At 45.7% G+C, this 25404-nt stretch overlaps 1 protein-coding gene across 10 annotated transcripts in view; it reads left to right on the top strand.

Moving 5' to 3' along the window:
- THSD4 (thrombospondin type 1 domain containing 4) overlaps positions 1-7281 on the top strand; it is a 372415-nt gene extending 365134 nt beyond the window's left edge. For all 10 annotated transcript variants that reach the window (XM_088657004.1, XM_088657003.1, XM_060282606.2 and 7 more), the window contains one exon: positions 1977-7281. In XM_088657004.1, coding sequence (XP_088513130.1) covers positions 1977-2119 — 143 coding nt within the window. In that variant the 3' untranslated portion in view covers positions 2120-7281. The remainder of the gene's footprint in view (positions 1-1976) is intronic.
- The last annotated feature ends 18123 nt before the right edge of the window (positions 7282-25404 follow it).

The raw sequence follows: 25404 nt of genomic DNA, 5'->3' as shown, positions 1-25404 counted from the left end.
GGTGGGATGTGTGTTCTGCAACATCTGGATGATACAACATTGGCTACCCTTGATGTAGACGAAGAGAATGATGGGAACTGGAGTCCCAAAACATCTGGAAGAGCACAGATTTCCCACTTCTGATCCAACTCCTCAGAAAAGGGGAGAAAAATAATTGTCAAATAGGAATTTTAATTCCCCCATTCTACTGTCAAGTTTTCAAAGCTGAAGTCGCTAAAGAAGTTCCCCATGTACAACATTCCAGGACTACGGCTCAAATTCAAGATTTGCATCTGCCGCAGTGTAGGATTTGTATGAATAATAATTGCCACTGTTTTTGAAATTTCTCTTCCACTTCAAACAGCTGGGTTTTGCTGAGCAATTAACGCTTCGCTATAGTGCCTGCCAGTCAAACACAACGGCTTGCTACCTTGCATTTAGGTATCATGAAAATGAAATTGATTTGTACTTGACTTTGAACAAAAGTGATTGGGTGTATGTATTATTTAAGCCATGTGGTTTAGGGAAATGTATTATTTAAGCAAACCTAGGAAGAAGAAAAAACGCCAACATACACAAACCACCAAGCAGCACTGTGAATGTTAAATGCTCATCTAGACTTCTACTTTCCCCTGAAGAGTTTTAGAAACAAAATTTGATATTAATATCTACAGTTAAAAAAGCCTTAATCCTACAGATCAGCTCAAACTGCAGCTTTGCAGGAAGAAACTTGCACCCCATTGAATGTCAAACATAATCCAAAACTTGGAAGCAGAGGAGAGCTGGCAGGCTCTGCTCTGCTTTCAAGAATAAAACAAAACAACTTTATGTCATCTCCTTCCAAACATCTTTGCACTGGAAGGCTCTGGGCAACTTTTCTAGGGTCAACTTAACAAGGCACAGATAGAGTGCCCTTAGACCCTAATTTTGCTCTCTTCAAAAAATATATATATCCATGGATGTTTCTCATAAGCAGGAGACCCTGATGGAGTGGAATTTCATCTGAGGAGTTCCAAGGGTTTTGCCTTCACTGCAGCATTGCCCAATATCTTATATACCCATGAAAGGAACAATAACTGCTTGAGGTTTTCTTCTTACAAGCAGGCAGTATATAAATTGTATGAAATAATATAAAATAAACAAATTCATCATTTTATTTATTTATTTCATTAAATTTATACACTGCTTCAATGCTTTTTTAAAAGACCCTCAAAGCAGCTAACGGAAAGGAAAAAATAAGAAAATAAAGAAAAAATTGGAGCCAAACATACAGAATCATAGAATTGTCAAGGTAGAAGGTCCCCCGAGATCATCTGGTCCAGTCTCCTGCAGTGCAGGACTAGGCAGCTGTCCCATATGGGGATTGAACCTGCAACCTTGTCATTATCAGCACCACACTCTAGTCAACTGAGCTACCCAGGCCTATACCAAAAGTTAAAATGCTAAAACAGATTAAAATTCACACTGGCATATCTAAGTACCTGGGAAGGGTTGCCTAAACAAGACAGTGCCGGCTCCTGCTTGCTCTCCCCAGGCAGGGAGTCCCAAAGGGCAGGTGCTGCCACACTAAACAACCGAGTTCTTTCCGATGCAGAATGGGCATTATGTGGGACCTGCAGTAGTGCCAATTCTGCCGATTGAAGTGGTCGATTGATGCAAAAACTATACAAAAATGCATTACGTCAAGGACAATTGCTTTCTAAAATTAATCAAAACTGCATACAGAAAATGTGTTTACTATGAGAATTCCATACTAAACTTCATGGCCACTGTGAAGCCCAAAGCATCTGAAAGGCACTGGGTTGGTGAAGATTGATTGAGGTGCTACTATTGAAAGGAGCTCCTGCCATCACTAGCTGTATCCCTGTGGTGAGGGGGACAATGTGGGGACATGGAGCAGAGACTTCCCTGCTGGTCTCAGTCAGTGCAAAAGTTCCTGTGGCACAAGGTAACCCCTTAGCCATTGCCTGTTTAAGGAATTATTTTGTCCTTTCCAGATGAAAACTGCAAGGACAAATATTACAACTGCAATGTTGTCGTGCAAGCCCGGCTGTGTGTCTACACATATTACAAAACAGCGTGTTGCACTTCCTGCTTGAGAGTGGCCAACAGGCAGTCTGGGTTTCTGGGGCGCAGATAACCACGGCTCCATCGCTGGCATCGCTGGACTTCTGCCCAGTCATTTGTGGCTGCTTGGACTGAAACAGAGTCTACCTTTTAAAAAGAGAGGTTTCCCATACTGGCGCACCCCTTGAGAATGTGCACGCTTCTGTGATATCACTAGAACACTGTATAGGTAACCCTTTTGGAAATGTACACTGTAAAACTGGGTTGTTGTTTTTCAAAACAGCATTCAGCACAGCCAAGCAAAAGCCCATCTTGGGAGGTGTAAGGAGATGTAATTATTAGTTTGACTCAGGCAGAGTCAAACTAATAATCCATGCAGGGACAGTAGGGGTCAATGAAGGCAGCAATCCTGTACCCACCTACCTGGAAGGAAGCCCCATTGAACTCAGCAGAACCTACTTCCAATGCATAGGATTGCACTGAGAAAATCCCAGAACATTGAGCTTGACTGGCATCAAACTCTTCCTCAGAACCATTTTCCTTTACATAATACTTCTATGATACCTAATAAAAATGTTGGAAACTTTGCTAGTATCAAGGCAGAGCTTCTAGTTCCTGCTTGGACACAATAAATGGTTCCCACCAGGATGAAACCAGGGATGACATTTCCAGAAAATCTTGATTATTATTTTTTTTAAAAAAACCCAGTTCTGCCTAAAAAACGAGCTATGCTCACACATCATGTTCATTATTCTAATAAATGATTATATGCATTATTATATGTATGATTTTCTATACATATACACTCCAGGTTTCCCAAAGCAACCAACTCTCAAACAGATACATACAAGAATACATATAACTATACAGAAATACTTTTGTATTAGTGCTTATAAAATTATGCTGCAGTAATAAAGTGCCACATTGGGGCCTGACACTTTTATATGTATAATATATGCATTTTGAAATTTTGCACATACCTTCGCATATAAAATTACATATAATTAGTCAGGCCTTTTTTGTAAAAGAAATTAAATTAAAACACCCAAAAAACCACAGCATTGCACAAATGGCTTGGATGTTAGTGGGCATTTAATACTGGGGTTAACCACAGCAGCCAAAACTTGATTGGGTTGGAACCTCCACATTTAAAACATTTTCCTCCACCCACCCAAGAACAAAACCTCCCAAAATGACTTTATATTTTATATATGACATATATATACATAACATTTCTGGTGCAGGCCTTTTGATAGCCCCATATGTATTTTTATCCTATTCCATTTACGGTACTACATGTTATTTACGCCATTGCTGAACTGCTTTTTAACATTTTGTCGTCAGCTGCAAGCAGAAACAACATGCTATTTTCATGCCCCTGTATTTTCAAATGGCGACTGCCTGTTGCTTATTTGCTGCAGATGGCAGTCTTGCATATCAAGCAAAACACTTCCTCATTAATTGGCAATACTTATACAGTGGTACCTCGGGTTACAAACGCTTCAGGTTACAGACTCCGCTAGCCCATAAATAGTACCTCAGGTTAAGAACTTTGCTTCAGGATGAGAAGAGAAATCTCGCGGCAGCAGCGGGAGGCCCCGTTAGCTAAAGTGGTGCTTCAAGTTAAGAAGAGTTTCAGGTTAAGAATGGACCTCTGGCATGAATTAAGTTCTTAACCCGAGGTACCACTGTACTGAAGGGTTGCCTATAAGTTTTGCAAACAAACAAAATATATACTTTGTACCAAGGATAACCTAACCTGCCGAGCAAGTTTCAAAGAGCTTCCAGAAGTACCATTCTAAGACTGTAACACAGACAGGGAGGCCCGCCCCCCCCCCCCCGCCCTGCAAAACAATGGAGGCTGGTGCCCATTTGGACTGGTAGAGCCAAAGGCAGGGAGGCCGAGAACAGGCAGAGTCAATGCCTTCCAGCTCTGTCCCTTTCCTCCAGCTGGGAGTGGAAGAGGGAACTTCTACATCAGAAGTCAGGCAGGTGGGGGCTGGCTGAGGGCAGTTGGGCAATGCTGCCCCAATTCCCTCAAAGGATCCATCCAGTCCACAGTGCTACAAGTGCAACATACATATTTTTCTCTCTTCAACCACTCCTCCTTCAACCACTTCCCCTTTCTTTTCAATAGTTTACATCATTCCTGAGGAAAACCTCTGTGAAATTTGAAGGCTAGCTCATTTTTTGTGACACATACACACTGTTGGTCCCAATTATGGTGATTATGTTGCTGTCCTTGTTCAGGGTCCCCCCCCATGGACCAACACAGCAGCCTACCTTTGTATTGCTTTCTTTGTTGGTGTTGGCAAATGCCAATAGTTGTTGAATACTGTGTGGCAAAGTCAAAAAGGATGCACACGACCAATTTCATGATGGCAGCAATTACTAGATGGCCCCCCTCTACTACAATTACGGTAATCCGTCTTGTGATCACTTAAAAATAAACTCAGAAAGCCACCTTATACCAAGTCAGACTCTTTCTCCACCCAGCACATTCATTGCATTCCCTGGCCGGTAGCTGAGGTGGCCACATTCTCTGCTTTTCAGAGGACCAGCCTCTGTTTGTAATCCGGTTTAATGAAGGGGGAGCACATGGGGCATCCAAGTTGCCCATCGACACCCGGTCAGGCAACTAAGCAAACACACAGACCCCCTGGTTGCTGTCCCTGGTATGATGGGATGTATTGTGTTTCTATTTCTAACTTATAGTCATTATTTCTAAATCTGCATCTATCCATATAAATAAGCATATAAAATTATTATACAAATTTGTCTCCTCTTTTGGGATGATGCATTTGATGACATTCAACCCGTGCATTTACTTTTAATGCTCTGCACCTCAGATGGCCTCCTTTTGAGTCAGGAGTCACCAACACAGTGCCCACAGGCAGCAATGTGCCTGCCAATACCTCCTATGTGCCTGCAAAAGGTCTCAGTAAATATCCCCTCAAAAATCCACATTGCAGGAGAAAATGTTCATTCTTCATAGTCAGTACCTGTTTGCATTGACTCAGCCTGTCCTGCATTGAGCCTGCCCCCCCCCCGCAAAAAAACCCAACCCAAACCAACCATGCCCACATTTCATTGGATGCTAGCAATGGACACCCATCCTCTTCCAATCCATTCTCCACCCAGGAGAATCACAAAGAACTTCTCTTTGCATGTGAGAGCAGTGAAGCAGGTGCCTTTCCCCCACCGATCAGGGGCCATGTTGTGGCCCTAACTCATTTTCTGCTCTTTTGGAAGTGCCAGGAATTTTGTGTTATGCCACCCCATCCCCACATGGCAGCCATTTTGTCATTGCTTCCCAAGAGTGTTCTAATCCATTTTGTTGCCTGAGGCATTCTCCACTCTGTGTGCAAAATCTGACTTGACTGGAAGTTGTATCATCCTTCCTTCCTAGTGATTAGAGCAGGCATCCCCAAACTTTGGCCCTCCAGATGTTTTGGACTACAATTCCCATCATCCCTGACCACTGGTCCTGTTAGCTAGGGATCATGGGAGTTGTAGGCCAAAACATCTGGAGGGCCGCAGTTTGGGGATGCCTGGATTAGAGCTTCATTTAGCTGGCCACCCACCCAACATTTGACTCATCATTCATTTTATCTTAGCCGTATTAAAAGACAAACACCATTAGGACTGAAGAGCAGGGGAAGGTTGTATCATAAGGACCCAGACCCCAAAGGTCCTGAAGAATGTTCCCCACATGATCTGTAGTAAATAAGCATGTGATTTAAACATTCTTTTTTCTGATCTACATTCCTTTCTTTGGTGATGTGGCCTCTGTAAGCCAACATGGCTAGAGCAACCTACATATTTCATGTGTAATACTAGTAAAAGGGTAGACAACATGGTGGCCTCCACCTCCCATTATCCCTGTCCATTGGCCATGCATTGGCTGTGGCTGATAGGAGTTGTAGTCTAGAACATCTGGAGGGCACCCCTTGTTGACTATCCCAGCTCAAATGCATGACGTACTCACTCTTCCTTTTCCTGTTGTTCAGTAATACTCATTTCTTCCTATTAGCAGTGATGGGAAAGAGTGTTTCTGTATTCAATGTTCAGACATGCCCATGACAGAACCAGCATGCTGTAGGTCAGTGTGGTGTCCACTAGATGACTCTTGAAATTCAACATCCATCAGCCTCAGCCACCCTGGCGAACAGTCAGGGACAAAGGGAATTGTTCGCCAGCAACATCTGGAAGGCACCGTGTTGATTACCCCTGATACAACCTGATAGTTGCTTTGTGCTTTTGGTGTAGATGCCAAAAGAAGTTGTCAGTGGTAGAGATGGCACCAAGACTCGTATTTCTTAGCCTGGAAATATTAGCCTTGTGGGGCTTGTAATGCTCACCTCAAATAGACGGAGAATGTTATGAACCTGAATTCTTGTTCAGCTTTGATTCAACCAGAGGGGAAGAAGAATCCCACCCTCTCCCATCTCCAACCTGCCTACCCAGCTCCTAAATCAGTTCAGATTGCCTCAGGGACCAGCAGAGCCATTTCCGATTTAGGGGAGAGAGAAAATCTGCTCTTTCTGGACCAATCTGAGCACAGGCAGGACGTTGGCTCATCTTCAGTCAACAGACACATACATAACTCGGCCAGGTCTGCCCACGCAGTGGAGAATTGCCCAGATCACCACACACCTGAAATTAACTGTCTGAAACAAGGAAGGATATACTTTGTTATAACTTATTTTTTATATTTGTAAATACAAGATGTTTATAGGAAAATATGTATTCTAAGCTGTGTCTATATGGAATAAGCCACTGCATCAAAATAGTTCTACTATTTAGAATATGAATTTGTTTGTTCATTTGTTTTACAAAAAGGGACTAAAAGTGGATTTATTTATATATGCCATTGATATTTCTGTCCAGCTCTTTTGGCAATACTAACCAGTCTCTGGCCTAGAGTTTTATACCACATTGACATATATAAAAGTATTGTACTGTAAATCAATAGTTAATGGTTTCTTTGATTCATGGTTAATAATCCACTTCTACAAACGGATTTTTTTAAAGAAAAAGTGGGAGATGTATAAGTTTAAAAATACTTAAGGACTAGTTCAGGAATATCTATCACCAGCAATGCACCTGAACCAATTCTGTACAGCATCTTTTTCATATTTGTATATGTATTCTCCAATGGGGAAAAGTTTGATTTTTTAAATGACTAATTTATTTTTTATTATTGGGGGGGAATAAAGAAATTGAACAAACATCCCAGCCTGTGAGTTGTCTTTTGTGGTTAGTAATGTCAGCACAGTTCGAATCCTGCTTCTTCCATGAAGTCATGAGGTGCAGCGGTGTAGGAAGGGAGGGGGCGATAAGGGTGCTCCACCCCGGGTTCCACTCGGAGGGGGGCAGCGCCCTCTCCCCACCTCCACCGATGCCCTGCTACGCAGCAGAGCCGCCGGCAAACATCCCCAGCGGTGTGCGGGGATGAAGCCGCTGCAGCAGCGAGCGGAGGATCCCAGGCGGCAGCACAGGGGCGTAGCCAGGATCAAAACTAGGGGGGGGGCAAGCCATGGTCGTTCAGGGGCAGGGCCAAGGCACGGGAGGGGAGGGGCCACGAAGTGGGAATGTGGGCGGGGCTACAGGCCCAGCGGGCCCGATGACATCGTGGTGGCGGCGGCAGCGGCCACCTTGTGCTTCTGGGGCTGGCGAGAGGGGGTGGCTACCCTGCTTGGCTGGAGAGGACGGGAGGGTTGGGCAGGCGAGAGGGGGTGGCAGGGCAGGCGAGGGCGAGGCAAGGCACGGCCGCAGCCACGGCGGCTCCGAGGCGTTGCTGCATATCAGCATAATATTTCAACCATGTCGTGGGTTCAAGCCCCACCTTAGGAAAAAATTCCTGCATTGCAGGGGGTTGGACTAGATGACCCTTGTGGTCCCTTCCGACTACAATTCTATGATTCTATTGATATATTACCATAGCATATGCATCATTCTGCTTTCTTTAATTGTCCTATACATAGCAGCCAACTCCTAGAGGCCTAGGTGCCTCCCCCCAATTACTGGTAAATACCGTATTTGAAAGAGTCACCCCCCCCCATGTTGATGGGCTTTCTATGTGGGGCTTATCTCCCCCCCCCCGTATTTTATTAAGGATGGAAGAGGGAGGGAAGGAAGGAAGAAATAGAGAGAGGGATAACTCATATTTGTGGGTGTCTCTGGGTGACGCTGTGATGCTGGAACTCTGCAGCAAGAGGACGGGAGGGTCCGGCAGGCGAGAGGGGGTGGCAGGGCGGGCGAGGGCGAGGCAAGGCACGGCTGCAGTCACGACAGCTCGGAGGCATTGCTGCATATCAGCATAATATTTCAACCATGTCGTGGGTTCAAGCCCCACCTTAGGCAAAAATTCCTGCATTGCAGGGGGTTGGACTAGATGACCCTTGTGGTCCCTTCCGACTACAATTCTATGATTCTATTGATATATTACCATAGTATATGCATCATTCTGCTTTCTTGAATTGTCCTACTCCTAGACATAGCAGCCAACTCCTAGAGGCTTAGGTGCCTCTCCCACCCCCACCCCCAATTACTGGTAAATACCATATTTGAAAGAGTCATCCCCCCATGTTGATGGGCTTTCTATGTGGGGCTTATCTGCCCCCCCCCAGTATTTTATTAAGGATGGAAGAGGGAGGGAAGGAAGGAAGAAATAGAGAGAGGGATAACTCATATTTGTGGGTGCCTCTGGTTGACGCTGTGATGCTGGAACTCTGCAGCAAGAGGAAGATACCGGTACGCCTGTACAGGAGCCTTGTAAGCAGCTTTCTCTCTGCTTGATTTACAGCAGGCACGTCCAACAGGTAGATTGTGATCTACCAGTAGATCACTGGATGTCTGTGGTAGATCACTGGTAGGTCACTGGCACCCCTAAAAAAAGCTCACCCAAAGTTTTCCTCCTCCCTAAAAAAAAGTTGAACTATGACCTGAAGCCCTAAACAAAAATGGGCCTCCCTCCCTCCTAAAAGAAGCTCAACAAGTTTGACCTAAACCCCCCAAAACAGGGCTTCCCTTCCTTAAAAAAACTCAACAGCTTTGACCTGAACCCCCCACAAGGGGGTAGATCACTCCCAGTTTTAAACTCTGTGAGTAGATCAGAGTCTCTTGGGAGGTGGCCACCCCTGATTTACAGTATACATCACTGTGTCTGTCAAAGCTACACCCCCCCTTTCTTATTCACTTCCTTTTAGCCTTGCAGAGCCACCTTAGTCAAATTGAATCCTCTGCACCCTCATTAAATCGTCAATAGTCTTAATGCGATTCCTGAATGCTCATTAACAACTTCCACTGAAGAACAATAGGGTGAAGTGGTCAGCTACCGAAACTTGCCTGGAGATATCTGCTCCATTGTCTTAACTGCTTAACCACTGGTAGCCACTTTGTTTTATTTATTTGATGTGTTTTTGTTACAGCTGTTCCCCCCCCCCCCCAGCAAGCGGAGACTTAGCTACTCTTGCTAAAGCAAAGCCCTTTCCACTTCAGTTTTTGGAGGGGAAAAGTGCTGGTTATGGTCTGTAAAATACATTATTTTTTTGCTTCTAGGGGGGGGCAACTGCCCCCTCCTGCCCCCCCTGTCTACACCCATGCGGCAGCATCCCTGCATGGCACTGAGGTCCGCCAGCAGATCCGTCGCACAGCACACATGCGCGGAGCTGCCGCGCACAGTGCATGCATCACGTGCCTCCTGTGCATGTGTTGTGTGCGTGTGGTGATGCCACAGGCCCCCGGGCCGCCCCGGGCCGTGGAAAGTCTTAGTCTGCCACTGATGAGGTGATACTAGACAAGAAGGGCCAGTCCTACAATTAGGCAGGGTGAAGTGGCAGCCCCGGGTGGCAGATGCTGGGGAGCAGCAGAATTTTTGCACCCCCGTTGGAAGATTCAGTACAGATAAAAGAAGGTACTTCTTCACATAGTTCCAACAGTGCACTGTGTGAATAACAACTTCTCTCCACAGTTAGTCTTTCAACATTCAGCTTCACTGGATGGCAATGAATTCCAGTGTTATGAGAGAAGGGGGGGGGTCCCTATTCGCTTCCTCCACACCATGCATAATCTCACCTCTATCATCTCTTCCCTTAAGCAACTTTTTCTCTAAATCAAGAAGCCCAAAATGTTGCAACCTCAAAGGGAAGTTGCACTAACTCTTTAAACATTTTGATGTTTAAGAATTAGTTTTTCTTAAAGATTTTCTCATGTAACAAGCACACAAAGAAAACTACATATAGAGTCTCCACTTTCCATTCAGAGTCTGAAAAAGTTTGTTTACATTCAGTATGAGATACTGTTATCATATGCATTATGCAGTTGGGGGGAAAGAGAGGAGGGGGTGGGGAGAATGATCTTTCTATTGCATGGTTGATTGTTGATTCTGATTTTTGCTGAAACCATAGAGTAAATTTGTTTAAGGATATCTAGGAAGTTAGGGCCGAATTTCATGCTGTTTAATACTTCTATTAAGTATTTCCATTCCATACAATCAAAGGCTTTAAGGATGTCTAGACTGTCAGTGGAGATTTGGTTGTTTTGCTGTGATCAAATTTAGTAGTTTCCTAACGGGGTATTGTCCCGTTTCCCTCCAGGGCGCTGCCATCTTCCCTCTTTAAACATTTTTGTTGCCCTTTTCTGAACCTTTTCCAACTCTATCATATTCTGTACACCATGTTCCAAGTGTGGTCTCACTATAGAGTTGTATAATCCCATTCTGACAGCGGCAATTTTATGTTCAATTCCTTTTCTAATGATTCCTAGCATGGAATTTGCTGTTTTCAGAACTGCTGCAAAGTGGGTAAACACCTTCATCGAGTGGCAATGACCCCAAAGTCATAGCAGAAAGTTTACACACCCTGAGTATATATGCTGAATTGCATCTGCCATTTTGCCCCCCATTCACTTAGTTTGGAGAAGTCCTTTTGGAGCTGAGCAGAATCATTTTTGTTTTAACAACCCTGAACCATTTAGTATCATCAACAAACCTGACCACCTGAATTCTCACCCAAACTCCAGATTGCTCACAAACAAGTTAAAAAGCACAGCTCCCGATACTGATCCTTGAAGGATTCCTTCTTTGTCACCCGCCACCTAAAGCATTAACAAACAGGGCCAGTGTGTGTGTGTGTGTGTGTGTGTGTGTGTGTGTGTGTGTGTGTGTGAGAGAGAGAGAGAGAGAGAGAGAGAGAGAGAGAGAGAGAGAGAGAGAGAGATTTTGCAGCCTGTGAATCAGGTTGCAAAGTTATTAGCTTGGTTTTAGATCTGCCCTAGATGTTCTTAAATTTGGTATAAGATGCATCTTTTAAAATGGTTGCAGCATTCTCCTGCCTCCACCAGCAGAATTGTGTTGGACTTAGCTGTCAGTTTTTGGATTCAATTTCTTGCTCTTTTTACAGTAACCAACTCAGAAAGTTGAAGATTTACATCAAGAGTTAAAAAATAAAGGATAAAAAGGGAACTATACTTGGCTCATAGACTTTAAACATATCCTTCCAGATGGCTGAGTAAAAATTCTCATTCCTTTAGAAAATCTTTATATGGAAACAGTTATGGGCATTTTAGAATCTGAGTGAAAATGTTTCTGTCTTGTGGTTCTCACACAAATATAATCCAAAAACAATATTTTTGAGTTATGGATATGTGCCTTGGGTTTCACTGTTTTTATTTTTCAACTGCATAGGTCAGACGTGCGGCCACAAGACTCTCTGGCTCTCATGACTCTCCCTGGATCACACCATCCCTGACCCTGACTCAGACACTCCTAGTGAAAATGCCTTTTGCTTATTTGGACAGAGGGTGGTGTGCGTGTGTAGAAGTCACATCCAATGCCCTCCTCCCGACAAGACAGAAGTACTACTACTACTAATTTATTATTTATACCCCGCCCATCTGGCTGGGTTTCCCCAGCCACTCTGGGTGGCTTCCAACAGAATATTGAAATACAATAGTCTATTAAACGTTAAAAGCTTCCCTAAACAGGGCTGCCTTCAGATGTCTTCTAAAAGTCTGGTAGTTGTTTTTCTCTTTGACATCTGGTGGGAGGGCGTTCCATAGGGTGGGTGCCACTACCGAGAAGGCCCTCTGCCTGGTTCCCTGTAACTTGGCTTCTCACAGCGAGGGAACTGCCAGAAGGCCCTCGGCACTGGACCTCAGAGTCTGGGCAGAATGATGGGGGTGGAGTTTCTGGGGCACAGGGAAGCGGGTGGGTGTGGGGGACTCCCTGGTCCTGAATGGGGTAACTGTGCCCCTGAAGGACCAGGAGCACAGCCTGGGAGTCATTTTGGACTCACAGCTGTCCATGGAGGCACAGGTCAGTTCTGTATCCAGGGCAGCTATCTACCAGCTCCATCTGGTACACAGGGTGAGACTCTCCCTGCCCACAGACTGTCTCGCCAGAGTGGTGCATGCTCTAGTTATCTCCCGCTTGGACTACTGCAATGCACTCTACGTGGGGCTACCTTTGAAACTGACACAGAAACTACAACTAATCCAGAATGTGGCAGCTAGACTGGTGACTGGGAGTGGCTGCTGGGACCCTGGAGATTTCCGAGCACAATTCACAGTGTTGGTGCTGACCTTCAAAGCCAGTGGCCCCAGCCTTGTATGCCGGAAGAAGCTTTTCCACCTCCATCATGCAACCTGGACACTAAGGTCCTCCTCCAATGGTGGTTCCCTCACTGCGAGAAGCAAAGTTACAGGGAACCAGGCAGAGGGCCTTCTTGGTAGTGGCACCCGCCCTGTGGAATTACTCAACTTTTAGAAGACACCTGAAGGCAGCTCTGTAGCGGGAGGTTCTTAACACTTGGTGTTTTTATTATGTTTTTAGATATGCTGTAAGCCACCCAGAGTGTCTGGGGAAACCCAGCCAGATGGGTGGGGTATAAATAATATTTTTTTATCATTATTATTATACCTTTGACCACACCCTCCACTGGCATGTGGCCTCCAGAATGTTGTCCACAAGGAAATGTGGCCCTTGGAATGAAAGAAGTTTTCTGTCTGGATATATTTGCTGGACTAAAATGCCAGACACAATGATTTGTGCTTTACAGCACAGTTTAATACATTTTACTCAGAAGGAAGTCTAGCTTTTCAGTAGATCCTGTTCCTTAGGACTGGAAACCTCTGATTCCTTTCTTGTCCTCAGAAATCATACATGAAGAGGCAGTGAAAAATACTAAGTGGTGTGTTGTCTCAGGTCAAACATCTCTCCTCTTAAAGGCCAGCATTTCTCAGCTGAACCTGCCTCCCAGGGTCCTTATGAGGCAAAACCCCCATGAACACCACTCTGAGTTTCTTTACAGGACACAGTAATAATAAAGAACGAGTCCATTGCTGGTGCAATAGGAATAGCTGGAGTGGGAAGGCTGTGAGCTGGTGCACTTTGGAGGGCCAGCAGACAAAGGTTATAAGAGGATCTGTGAGCAGAGAGTGGAGGCAGACAAGAAGATGGCGCCTCCCTCCATTCCAACTATAAAAGCCAACCAGACTGACAGCTGGACTCTGGGGATGGGATATCCTCCTTCACGGAGGCGACTGCCTCATTCTGCCTCATGGTAGGGCTGCCCCATCAAAAGAAAAATTCTGCCAGCAGCAGCTTCTCACATCTACTTTTCTGGAAATAATTGGCACTTCAAGGTAAGGCATGTCTTAAACCAGGGGTGGCTAATCCCCAGCCCAGAGCCCCCCTATGCCCCAGCCCAGCCTTCATGATCAGTTGAGTAGGGGTGGGCTTTGGGTTGGCTGGGCTTCTACATTTTGCAGCCTCATAATGCTTTTGATTTAAAGGGAGGGGAGGATATCTTCAAGAAGAATCACAGATCGACATGTCACTTGTGTAGCCCAACTCAGAAAAGGCATATAGAAACTCAGAATGGATTCCCTATTGGCTTCTGTATGACAGATGAAGCTGTGATAGTCTCTCTTTCTCTCCCCTCCATCTCTCTTTCTCATGTCCACTTGCAGGAACAACTGGCAGGCTTCAAAAACCATTTATTATTAAACAACTACTTAGGCTGGCAATGGCCCTGAGCCAGAGGACATGATCAGTTTTGTGAAAGGCTGAAGGAGAGAGTGCGAGAGAACCTTTTTAATTTTGTTTGCAATTTGCATGTTTAACAAGGCGTGATCTTAACTGTGCCAACAAGCGCCAGGTGCCAGGACTGCTGTAAGGCACAGCACTGTGAGGCTGTTCAGCAAGGACCAAGCAGAGCTGTAGCCATCTAGGACTGTGACAGGATTCAACCAGTCCCATGAGCCACTAAATAAGCCCACAAGCACCACCTCCTGGAGCTATCTTTGCATTTTCCTGGAGGAATCACAAATCATAGAATTGTAGAGTTGGAAGTGTGGAGTTTGGGTCCTTCCTTCCTTCCTTCCTTCCTTCCTTCCTTCCTTCCTTCCTTCCTTCCTTCCTTCCTTCCCTCCCTCCCTTAGGAATTATGAAGGCCAGCTCCTCCCTTCACATCACCAAATGTGCTTACGATGTAGCGATCAGGGTACTTTTGATTCATATCCCAGCATGACAACCAAATTGAATCTGAAACCAGCAGGCGTGAAAAATGGAAAGAGTCAGTTGTGAAATGTGACTGGTGATCTGTCACTGTCTCATAAAACATAACCAAGAGTGAATTCTCACTCTCTTTAGGGGCTGACATGTTATTTACTCATAAGCCCTTTCATTTGCCTTGTTGAGATGTTGGTTGTTACACTCCATGGCTCCCTAATACCATACCAGCCCATTTGTATTCAGATACACAGATCAAGATGTGAGGCTGCAGACTAAGCGACTGTCATCTGTGGCTTCTGGATTGGACTACTGAAAAGTACAGTGGCACCTCTGGTTACAAACTTAATTCATTCTGGAGGTCCGTTCTTAACCTGAAATCATTCTTAACCTGAGGCACCACTTTAGCTAATAGGGCCTCCCCATAGCTGCCAAGTTATCCCTTTTTTTAAGGGAAATTCCCTTATGCTGAATAGGCTTCCTCGCGAGAAAAGGGAAAACTTGGCAGCTATGGGCCTCCCGCTGCCACTGTGATTTCTGTTCTCATCCTGAGGTAAAGTTCTTAACTCAAGGCACTATTTCTGGGTTGGCAGAGTCTATAACCCGAAGTGTTTGTAACCCGAGGAACCACTGTACTGCACGTTATATGGGATTGTCCTTGGGGACTGCAACTGAGCAAGGCCAAGGAATTAAGGGTGAGCAAATGAATCTATCTATGACCCATCCACACCTCATTTGCTGGCTTCCACCCATAAATCGGTTCTGTCCCATTTCTGTGTGAACCTGCAGTTTTGAAAACATCTGCACAGAACATACATTTAAATAGTATTTAAATATAAATTTCTAACTGTGCAGTGGGGCTTACTTCTGAGTAGGCACATCACTATTTAAATATGTCTGTTAATACAGAGTTTTGTGGGTATTTGTCAGTCTTTAGGTGCCAGGCTAAGACATTTTTGTTTACTCAGGTCTTTGGTAATGAAGTTACCTCCACCTCTGGTGGTGCCCATTTTCTCACAGGGTGGGTATTTTATGTATTTTGTATTATTCATTGTTCTTTTTAAAAATTGCTTTTATTTCTTGTATTTTATCTTATCAAGTTGCTTTAGATCCCCCCCTTTTTTATAACGCAGCTGATACATCATCAGCATCATTGAGTTTGGTATAATTGAGGGAGAGAAAGTCTGAGCAATGAAAGCACCATGCTCAGAAATACAATATCAATATTCCTGGGAAACTAGATGGTTTTGTAGAAGGGGAAATTATCTATTTTGTGTAGAATTTAGTAACAGAATACTGTGTAATGCAAGTATGGAGAACATCATTTGGTCCTCCAGATGTAGCTGGTCTCCCATTTCCAGTCTCCTCCTCTGGCCAGCATGGTCGATGGTTAGGGATTATGGGAGCTGCAGTGCAGCAATATCTGGAGAGCAGCAGGCTTCCTTCCTCTTGCTTAACATAATACTTCTTGGTTTCCTAGAGGTTAAACTTCCAAGATATCTTCAAGTTGTATTGGAGACTTCCTGCCCCCTCAACCCCACTTGGTTTGCTTTCATAAATTATCATGTATGGAATTGTCAACTGTCTGGCCAATTAGGTCTAGGAAGCAAAATTGTCTCCAACCACGATTTGTGATTCTGCTCCTGAGAAAATTAAGGTAAGAGTCTTTCTTTGGCTTCCATGCTCTCAACCACAAACTAATTGCTGTTCATTAATGCTTTGGGCCAGATGCAGTTTTCTGAGTGTGTCTTTCTCCATGAAATAAACCCCTAGTCCTTCTTTCCCTATAAGAAACAATCTAGTCTCTTCTGTATCAAAATGCTGTGATCCAAATATTTGTTGTTTGGGGAGATGTATCCTCTTGGTGTTTCCTGTAGCAGGGAGTTTTGAGAACAAGCTGTGAGTGACAAAGATCCTGGTTTCAATCTCTTCTCTGCCATGAACTCCCTAACAGCATAAGCCTGGTGAAAGCGGGAAAGCGGGAAGCTGACTTATGCAGAGTACACCGTGGCTCCATCTAGCACTGCATTGTCTGCACTGACCAGACAGGGAGTTTCTCTTAGCCTTACCTGACGATTCATAGAATGAGAGTAACTTGTAGAGTTGGGAGGGACTCTGAGGGTCATCTAGTCCAAACTCCTGTAATACAAGAATCTCAACCAAAGCATCCCTGACAGACGGCTGCCAGACCTCAGCTTGAAAACCTCAAATGAAGGGGAGCCTACCACCAGCAGCAGGAAGTTCTCCTAATGTTAGTCGGAATTTCCTTCTTTGTCATTTGAATCCATTGGTTTGCGTTGTCCCCTCTGGAGCAGCAGAAAACAAGCTTGCTCCATTTTCCATGTGACATAGTTGAAGATGGCCACCATATCTCCTCTCAGTCTCCTCTTCTGCAGGCTGGACATACCAAACTCCTTCAACAATTCCTCATAGTGCTTTGTTTTCAGGGCCACCCTCCAAAAGGAAGACACCCTATGGCGAGTCTGGAAGAGAAGCTCAGTGGCTCAAGGTCTCCCATGGTGGCTGAGTGGGGAACTGCGCCTATCTAGTCCAACCCTGCACCACCCCTTACGGCAGCAGTTCTAAAATAAAGCCACCCTTTGAATTTATTTCAAAATTAAGTCCCATGGAGCTCAGTAAAGTTTACTTTCAAGTCAATGTGCACATGATTGCAAATATAAGAGGGAAAGAGCCCCTCCCTTTTTTAAAAAGCATAGTCCGTGTCTTACATTCGGGAGGCATGGTGGTCGCTCCCCCATCTCCTATTAGAATGTAGATGGCTTTGTTCTGACCGTTGAGGCACAACATGTCATTGCACAGGAAGCGCAGCTTTAGTTCCCTGACTACTGTGAGTTAAAGTATCATCACATTGTGGCATTGCGACTTATTTGCTTTTAATTATGTGTTCAGTTGGAAGAGGCATAGTTTAAAGTAGTAATCTTTACCTTCCTGCTAGCAGCAGTTTGAAAAAATAAAAAACCAGCTATATTGCAGTGTCCTCCCCACAAAAACTTACACACACTCTTAACACAGTTAACGAGACTGCAGTTTGACACACCTGTGTGTTGAATTGCAAGCAAACAATTGGCTTTCCTTTTCCAAAAACCACTGGAAGTTCCACACTTCTGCAAAGTATTTTATGCCAAAAGCTCTAGACTTCTCTAAACAATTTATTTCCTTTGGGGTGTAGACAATGAATCCGATTATAACTTGCTGTTTTTTCTTCCCACATCATCATCAAACCAATTTGCCATAGTAGCTCCACAACTTTGGAACTCCATGCCTTTGGAACTATGCCCTGACTGATCCCAATTTTATGGGTCTTTAGGAAAGGGCTAAAAACCTACCTGTTTCTTTTCACTTGCTTTACCTTGACTGGCTATTGTCCTACCTTACTGCCAGGTGTGCCAACTTGAATAAAATAGGGGAGGAGTCCAGCTAAGTCCTGTCCCACATAATCTATCACAAGGTGCAGTGTATGCACACCATTTGAATGGCAATTTCCATCAAATGGGGGGGGGTGCAGCCCCCTGAAATATTTTAGGGGGGAGCAAAGGGACCTTGGCCCTTAGGAGTTTGCTTCTATGCTCACTGCTGAGAGTTTATAGTTACAGCAATGTTAGGCACAAAGGAAGCTGCTTTGACTGAGTCAGACCACTGGTCCCTTTTACTCAGGAAGGCCTTCTCTTCCTATACACATCTGCTCAGAAACTCAGTTCCGTTGAGTTAAATTGTTTGGATTGCTGCAGCAAAACCTATACTGTATAAAAAGTCCTGGAGGCTAGTACGTAACGCTTACATCACTACAAATTTGTGTTTAAGGGACTGTAGGATGGATCTTTGCTTGTTTGAAGATATTTGGTTTATACAGTTTCATCTTGGGATCCCCCATAATGGGAAGAAATAAAGAATTGTTTGAGCTGTGTTGCTGTCATATAGCATGAAGGAAGACAGATAATAATGGGAAATGTTTTTCTGGTATTCTCTTTTGCAACCTTCCTCCTTCCCATGTCAGATAAGTCCATGAGAAACAATTCCCTTAAAATTCCAATTTGCTCAAGTAATTTACCCTTCTCTCTCTCTCTCTGTGCAGAAAGGAAAGTTCACTGCATTTTTGTTCACCTTTTCTCATAGCCAAGGTCTACACAGTATTGATGTTCAGTAAACCAATTCCATCCTATATTTACTTTTCTGCCATATGGTGTCACTGTTGCATATCAACACAAGGCTCCCAGGAATGTACTTGCTGTCAAAAGCCAGTTCTGAGAGGGAGGGCAAAATCCTCATTAAGGCTGCAAAACTCCAAGGTTTTTGTTCCAGCAGAGACAAGTTTGAAGAGTTTCAGTGAAAGTTCTGTTTTCATCACAGCCAATCCATCTCTCATTTGCCTCAGTTTTTATTATCGGGTTGAAACTGGATCCTTTGGAGATTTATCAGTGCAAAAGATGGGGCATATACATTTAACTAAATACAATCAAAATGTTCAAATTAAGGCGGAATTCCAAGTCAATTCCCAGACTGACATTTGCCAAGGTAATGGGAGCTGTGGAAATTGGTAGCAAGAATTGGGAGCTATGGGTGGGGTGGGGGGCTTAATCCATCTCTCCCTTACTCAGTCTCTCCTGAAAATATACCCTTGCGGGGTTTGGTTCCAGTCCTCTATGTCAGCTTGGGGAAAATAATTTACAAACAGTGTGTAAAGGGTTTTCCAGAAATAGTGTGCAAGAAAAAATGATGCATACTCCATCCTGCCTGCTGATTTTCTCCTGCAAATGCCCCCTTCTCCCATAGCTGCATTGTAAGGCAGACATCTGGCTGGGACTCCATGTCTTAGTATTACTTCATTTATCATTACATTTGTATCCCACCTTTTTTCCAAGGAATTCAAGATGGCATACATGGTCTTCTCCACCCCATTTTTTTTGGGGGGATGCTTTTTATTAACTTATTATTATAGCACACACACATGTGACACTTGGAAAACAAACTACCAAAGAAAACACAAAATAAATAAAAAACATATATCCATATGCAAGTATCTGCACACAGACTTATGTTAGCCATATATTCTAGTAGACTTCCTTCCTCTTGAATGCGGGTCTGATTTTAAACTTGATAAACTGTTTCTTTCTCATTTCGTCTTTTCTACCCTTCTCCATATGTTGTATTTGCAAACCATATTTTGTTTTGCAAAAATTATTCAAAGCAAGTCCAGGTTTTAATTTGAGGGCACTGTTTTTAAAAAATAATCTCTGTACTTTCCCCACTCTTTTTGAAATTTTTCTTTAGACTGTCCCCTAATTGCATATAATCTTTGGTTGTCCAGAGGAGGGCAACCAAAATGGTCAAAGGCCTGGAAACGATGCCTTATGAGGAACGGCTTAGGGAGCTGGGTATGTTTAGCCTGGAGAAGAGAAGGTTAAGGGGTGACATGACAGCCATGTTCAAATATATAAAAGGATGTCATATAGAGGAGGGAGAAAGGTTGTTTTCTGCTGCTCCAGAGAAGCGGACACAGAGCAATGGATTCAAGCTAAAAGAAAGAAGATTCCACGAAAACATTAGGAAGAACTTCCTGACAGTAAGAGCTGTTTGACAGTGGAACTTGCTGCCAAGGAGTGTGGTGGAGTCTCCTTCTTTGGAGGTCTTTAAGTGGAGGCTTGACAGACATCTGGTCAGGAATGCTTTGATGGTGTTTCCTGCTTGGCAGGGGGTTGGACTGGATGGCCCTTGTGGTCTCTTCTAACTCTATGATGCTATGATTCTATTATTCCTTCGGGTAGTGATAAAGCGGGATATCAAATCCAAACTCTTCTAAACAGATCAACGTGTTGTTTTTGGTGTATGCTTATATATTGTAGTCTTCAAACTATTTCCATTGTTGTCTTAAATTCTGGTTTGTTTGATATCTTCTTGCTGCGGTTAGTTTTGCCATTTTGATGAATTCTGTTAATTTGTTTAGCCAATCTTCTTTTGTGGGGAGGTGATTTCCTTTCCCGTTCTTTGCTACTAGTAGGAGCCTTGCTGTGGCAGTAGTGTATAAAAATAGTGTTTTCCTGTATTGTGGTATATCCTTGACCAGTAGACTCAATAAATAAGCCTTTGGGGGTTCTTTCTATTGAGATTTTGAGCATCTTTTTCAATTCCTCATGAATGCAACCTCCCCACATTTTTTAACTCTTCCACAGCCCCACCATGAGTGCATCACAGTACCCCCCCCACCTCCTTACATTTCCAACAAAGATTGGATTTTGACTTGAATATTTTGACAAGCTTTGTTAAATTTATTTCCTTTACCACGCTGTCTGAGGGGAGGTTACAACCTTGTATGCAACCTTGAAATAAGTTAGAACAATTTACTGTCGAAAGAATAGGATGGGGCCTTAAAATAGGTAGCATCTGCTTCCTCCAGCCTATCAGGAGAGGGACATTCACCTGCAAAGAGGGGCACCTGCTATGGAGACCCTCTCTTGAAGGTAGAGGGCCTCTTGCTCTGGCTGCCCTGCTAGCAGTGAGGGCATAAAGGAGCCATTCTGGGGATTGCCAGGGGTAGAAGGCAAAAGGCTTTGGAACTGGGGTGGTTGTTTTGCTTCCCTTTGGAAGGAATGGGACTTCTTGCTGAGATAGTCCCCCCCCCTTTCTGTCCTTTCGCATCCAGGGGGGAAAGGATTTGAAAGGGGGTGGAGCGTGGGACTCTGAGAAAATTGACATTTCAACTAATGAACCAATGAAGGCCGCGGAAGAGAAACCAGTGGAGTGTTGTCCCCAAATGCCCCCAAATCTATGAGGGAATCAGTGGAGTTGGAGAAAGCACACAGTGACTGGATACCGAGTCTATGCAGCTAACTGAAGATGGATCCAAAACTCCTGCCCAATTCATCATCTCCCATGGACCAGGTGAGTGGGATGGTGGGCCAAAGTTAAACAGACCGCTGGAGAGGTTTACTTTGACCCACAAGTTGGAGGATTCCTGTTTGGTTGCCTGGGATTTGCAGCCATTTGTGTCACAATGCCTAGGTTCCAGTGTCCCTGGAGATGCCAGAGAATTCCAATGTGATGCTTCAGAAGCAAAGCAGTTAAGGCAGTTGAGGCGAAGCAGGTTCAGCCAAAGCAGGTTCAGGAAAACTAGGACGATGGTATGCATCATAAATACATCGCCCCAGAATTAGCATTTGAGGAAGGGCTAGCCCATCTCTCCCCGCCTTTATCTCTCTCTCCTTCTTTGGAGGTCTTTAAGCAGAGGCTTGACAGCCATATGTCAAGAATGCTTTGATGGTGTTTCCTGCTTGGCAGGGGGTTGGACTGGATGGCCCTTGTGGTCTCTTCGAACTCTATGATTCTATGATCCTTCTTCTCAGGTCCCTTCTGGTCCTTCATCTCCATGAGCTCACAAACCTGGTAGCACATAGCATCCTTAGGCAGCTACTAGGATCCCCACTTGCCACAAGGCCCCACTGCTGTGCCCCTCAGTCCTGGAGTGTTGGGGAGTTTGGAGCCATCGTTTTACCTTTCCACACTCACTCTGGAGCGTGCTGAGAAATTGATGCTGCCAGCAGGGCTAGGAAGCCCATAGTCCTTTTTATCACTGACATCCCAGCAGGTATATATAATCTAGGGTTGCCATACTTCAAGAAGTAAAAATCAGAACACAAAAGTTGTTGAGCTTTTCTGGGGTGAGTTTCAAAAAAAAATCCAGACATTTTACTGATTTCCCCAAATTCCCCATGGAATTTTTGTTGTTTTATTTAATTGTTTTATTGAGGGATTGTTATTAATATTATTGGTTTCTGTGAGGGACAGGGGATATCGCAAAGTCCCTCCCCTCCTGAGTTCAAGCCCATCCCCGAGCACAGGGGAAAGCAGAGAGAGTTCCGATTCCAGTGGGGAAGCAGGAAGTCGTGTCCGAGGCTCAGGCAAGGTAGCGGAGCCAGGGTCCCAGGTGGGACAGGAAGGGGCAAATAAGGGGGGGAGACCCATCCCCCCAACTCCGGAATTACGCAGAAAGCGGAGAGGAAAGAGGATGGGTCTACCCAGGCTTTTGTGTTGGAGAAAGACGCGCCAAAAGCCATTCGGAGGTTCTGAACCCGACTGAACGCATAGCTCCGTGTAAATAGCAATGACTTCAGCACTGTAAATACGCAGCACCAATAAAAGAATAAAATGCAGAGCTGTGTAGAGTCGTTACTCTGAAGTAGCCCGCTCCGGCCACTGTGACAGCAACCTCCGAATCTTTTTTTGGGCTACTTTGGAGTTGCCGGGATGAGTGCGTCAGAGGCGGAGAAATGGCGGCAGATCGCGGAGAAAGCCCAACAGGACCTGCAGCAACTGGCGCTGCAGGCACAGGGGGAATTGAAGGCAGCTAAAGAAGAAACCAAGAAGGTCCAGGAGGACCGGCTACAACTTGCGGAACAGGTGAGAGCGCTTCAGGAAAAAGAGCAGCAATTAAGGGCGGTGGCGGTAGAGCTCCAAAACAAGTTGGATGCCGAGAAAAACAAGGCGGGAGGGGTCCCCCAACTCCAAGTGCTGCCAGGAAGGAGAGCGGGGACCCTAGTAAGCAAGTTCAATGGAGACCCGAGGGAATATCATGGCTTTGAGACTGAGATCGTGTATGCTCTTGAGCTGCACCACGATGAGTTCCCTGATGATGAGCACAGGGTAGCGTTCATTGTGGAACACCTTACAGGGGCAGCCAGGGAGTGGCTAAGACCGTTAATCGCGACAAAAAATCCTTGCATGAAGAATGTCAAACTATTTCTAGAGGCTTTAAAAACAATGTATGCGTCCGCTAGCCATATGGACCAGACCAAGGAGGAACTGCATAATTTAAGGCAAAGAACAATGACAGTTCGCGAATATTGGGCGAGATTCACCATGCTAGTGCACAGACTGGGGTGGGAACTGCACTCGCCTCCGATGGAAGCGGCGTTCTACCTGGGGTTGAATGAGGATGTGAAAGATGAGCTCTCGAGAGGTCCAAAGGCCAGTAATATGGATCAGCTGAGCAAAGCGGCTCTGGCGGTGGGGGTGAGACAGGAATCCCGGTGGAACGACAAGCAAGCAACGCGCGCAAAGCGGGCTTGGTTCCCACGGTCGCAGGAGAAGCCACTCCCCCAACAACCCTTCCAAGCCACGCCTGGGGCCAGCCAGGACCAGGAACCCATGCAAATTGATAGCGCGCGCGGGGGGGCTTTTCAAACCCCAGCGGCGACAAGACGCAAGGAGGGAAGGGGCGGGAATTGCTTTCTCTGCAACTCCCCCCAGCATCTCGTCAGAGACTGCCCACATCGCAGAGAGTGGCAAGGAAAGGCGGGAACAGTTGTGCCCTCCCCCACTGACGCAGCACCACAGCAGGGAAACGGGAAAGCCTGGTTGCAGGAGACAAGGGGCAGCAGCCAGGCGCAGTCAGCAGACAACAGCCCCAGCCCGCACAGCGCGGAGCAGAGCCAGCCCACCCCTCCCAGAGCAGGAGTGGTTCTAGAAGTGACGCTAACGCTCCCAAATGGCTATCCTCTGACAGTCCTCGCCTTAATTGACAGTGGTGCATCAGCCAACTTCTTCTCGAGAAACTTTGCAGAAGAGCACCAGATCCAGCTTCTGCAGCTGGACTTTCCCCTGCACGTAGCCACCATTGACGGCAGGGAGTTGCTGGGAGGGGCCATCACTCATCAACCCCCCCCCCCATGAGAATGACGGTGGGAAGGCACTCAGAGACACTGGCATTCAACGTCACCACCATCTCAGACCCCCCCATCGTATTGGGCATGAGCTGGCTGGCGTGCCACGACCCCTCCATCAGTTGGCACCAGAGATGCATCACGTTTGGGTCGGACTTTTGTCTGGATCATTGCATGCAGCACCAACCAGGGGAGGGGCCTCCAATAGCCACGGTGGCCACCATGCACGTCAAAGGGGGTGAGGCGATACCCAAACCATACTGGGACCTGCAGGAGGTCTTCAGCGAAGCGGAGTCCGACCACCTACCACCACACAGGTCTTTTGACTGCCAGATCAACCTGGTGCCAGGGGCAACGATACCCCCAGCCAAGCTGTACGCCATGTCAGATCAGGAACTGGAGGATCTGCGTGCGTTTATAGACAAGAACCTCAAACGGGGGTTCATCAGAGAAAGCAAGGCAGCAGGGGGTAGCCCGGTCTTCTGGGTGGACAAGAAAGACACGCAACAGCGCCGTCTTGTGGTGGATTTTAGACGGCTCAATTCAGTGACAGAGCCAGTGGCTTTCCCCATGCCCAGAGTGGACGATCTCCTGACAGCGGCACGCAGGGGCAAGATTTTCACCAAGCTAGACCTGAGGGGGGCGTACAACTTGATCAGGATCCGGGAAGGCGATGAGTGGAAGACCACGATGTTCACGCCTCTGGGCTCTTTTGAATATCTGGTGATGCCCTTCGGGTTGCAAGGGGGCTCAGCATGCTTCCAGGCCTTCATGCACCACGTCCTGGGGTCCTTCCTCTTCAAGAACTGCTTGGTCTTCCTGGATGACATCCTCATCTATTCCAATGACCCAGTGCAACATGTGAAGGATGTCAGGGAGGTGTTGCAGCGCCTGAAGGAGAACCACCTGTATGTGAAGCTGGAGAAGTGCAAGTTTCACACCAAAGAGGTGGACTTCCTGGGCTACAAACTGTCAGACAAGGGGCTGGCGATGGACAAGGACAAGGTGCAGGCCACCCTGGACTGGCACAGCCCCAGGACGCGCAAAGATGCCCAACGACTCCTAGGCTTCGCCAACTTCTACAGGAAATTCATCAAGAACTTCTCGCGTGTTACGGCTCCCATCACGGACTGCCTGAGAGGCAAGCAGAAGTTCAGGTGGACACCAGAG

Source organism: Zootoca vivipara, chromosome 13 (assembly GCF_965207765.1).
Source record: "Zootoca vivipara chromosome 13, rZooViv2.hap1.1, whole genome shotgun sequence".
NCBI lineage: Eukaryota > Metazoa > Chordata > Lepidosauria > Squamata > Lacertidae > Zootoca > Zootoca vivipara.
Note: the sequence above shows the minus strand (reverse complement) of the source record. Positions and strands in the feature narration are given on the sequence as shown.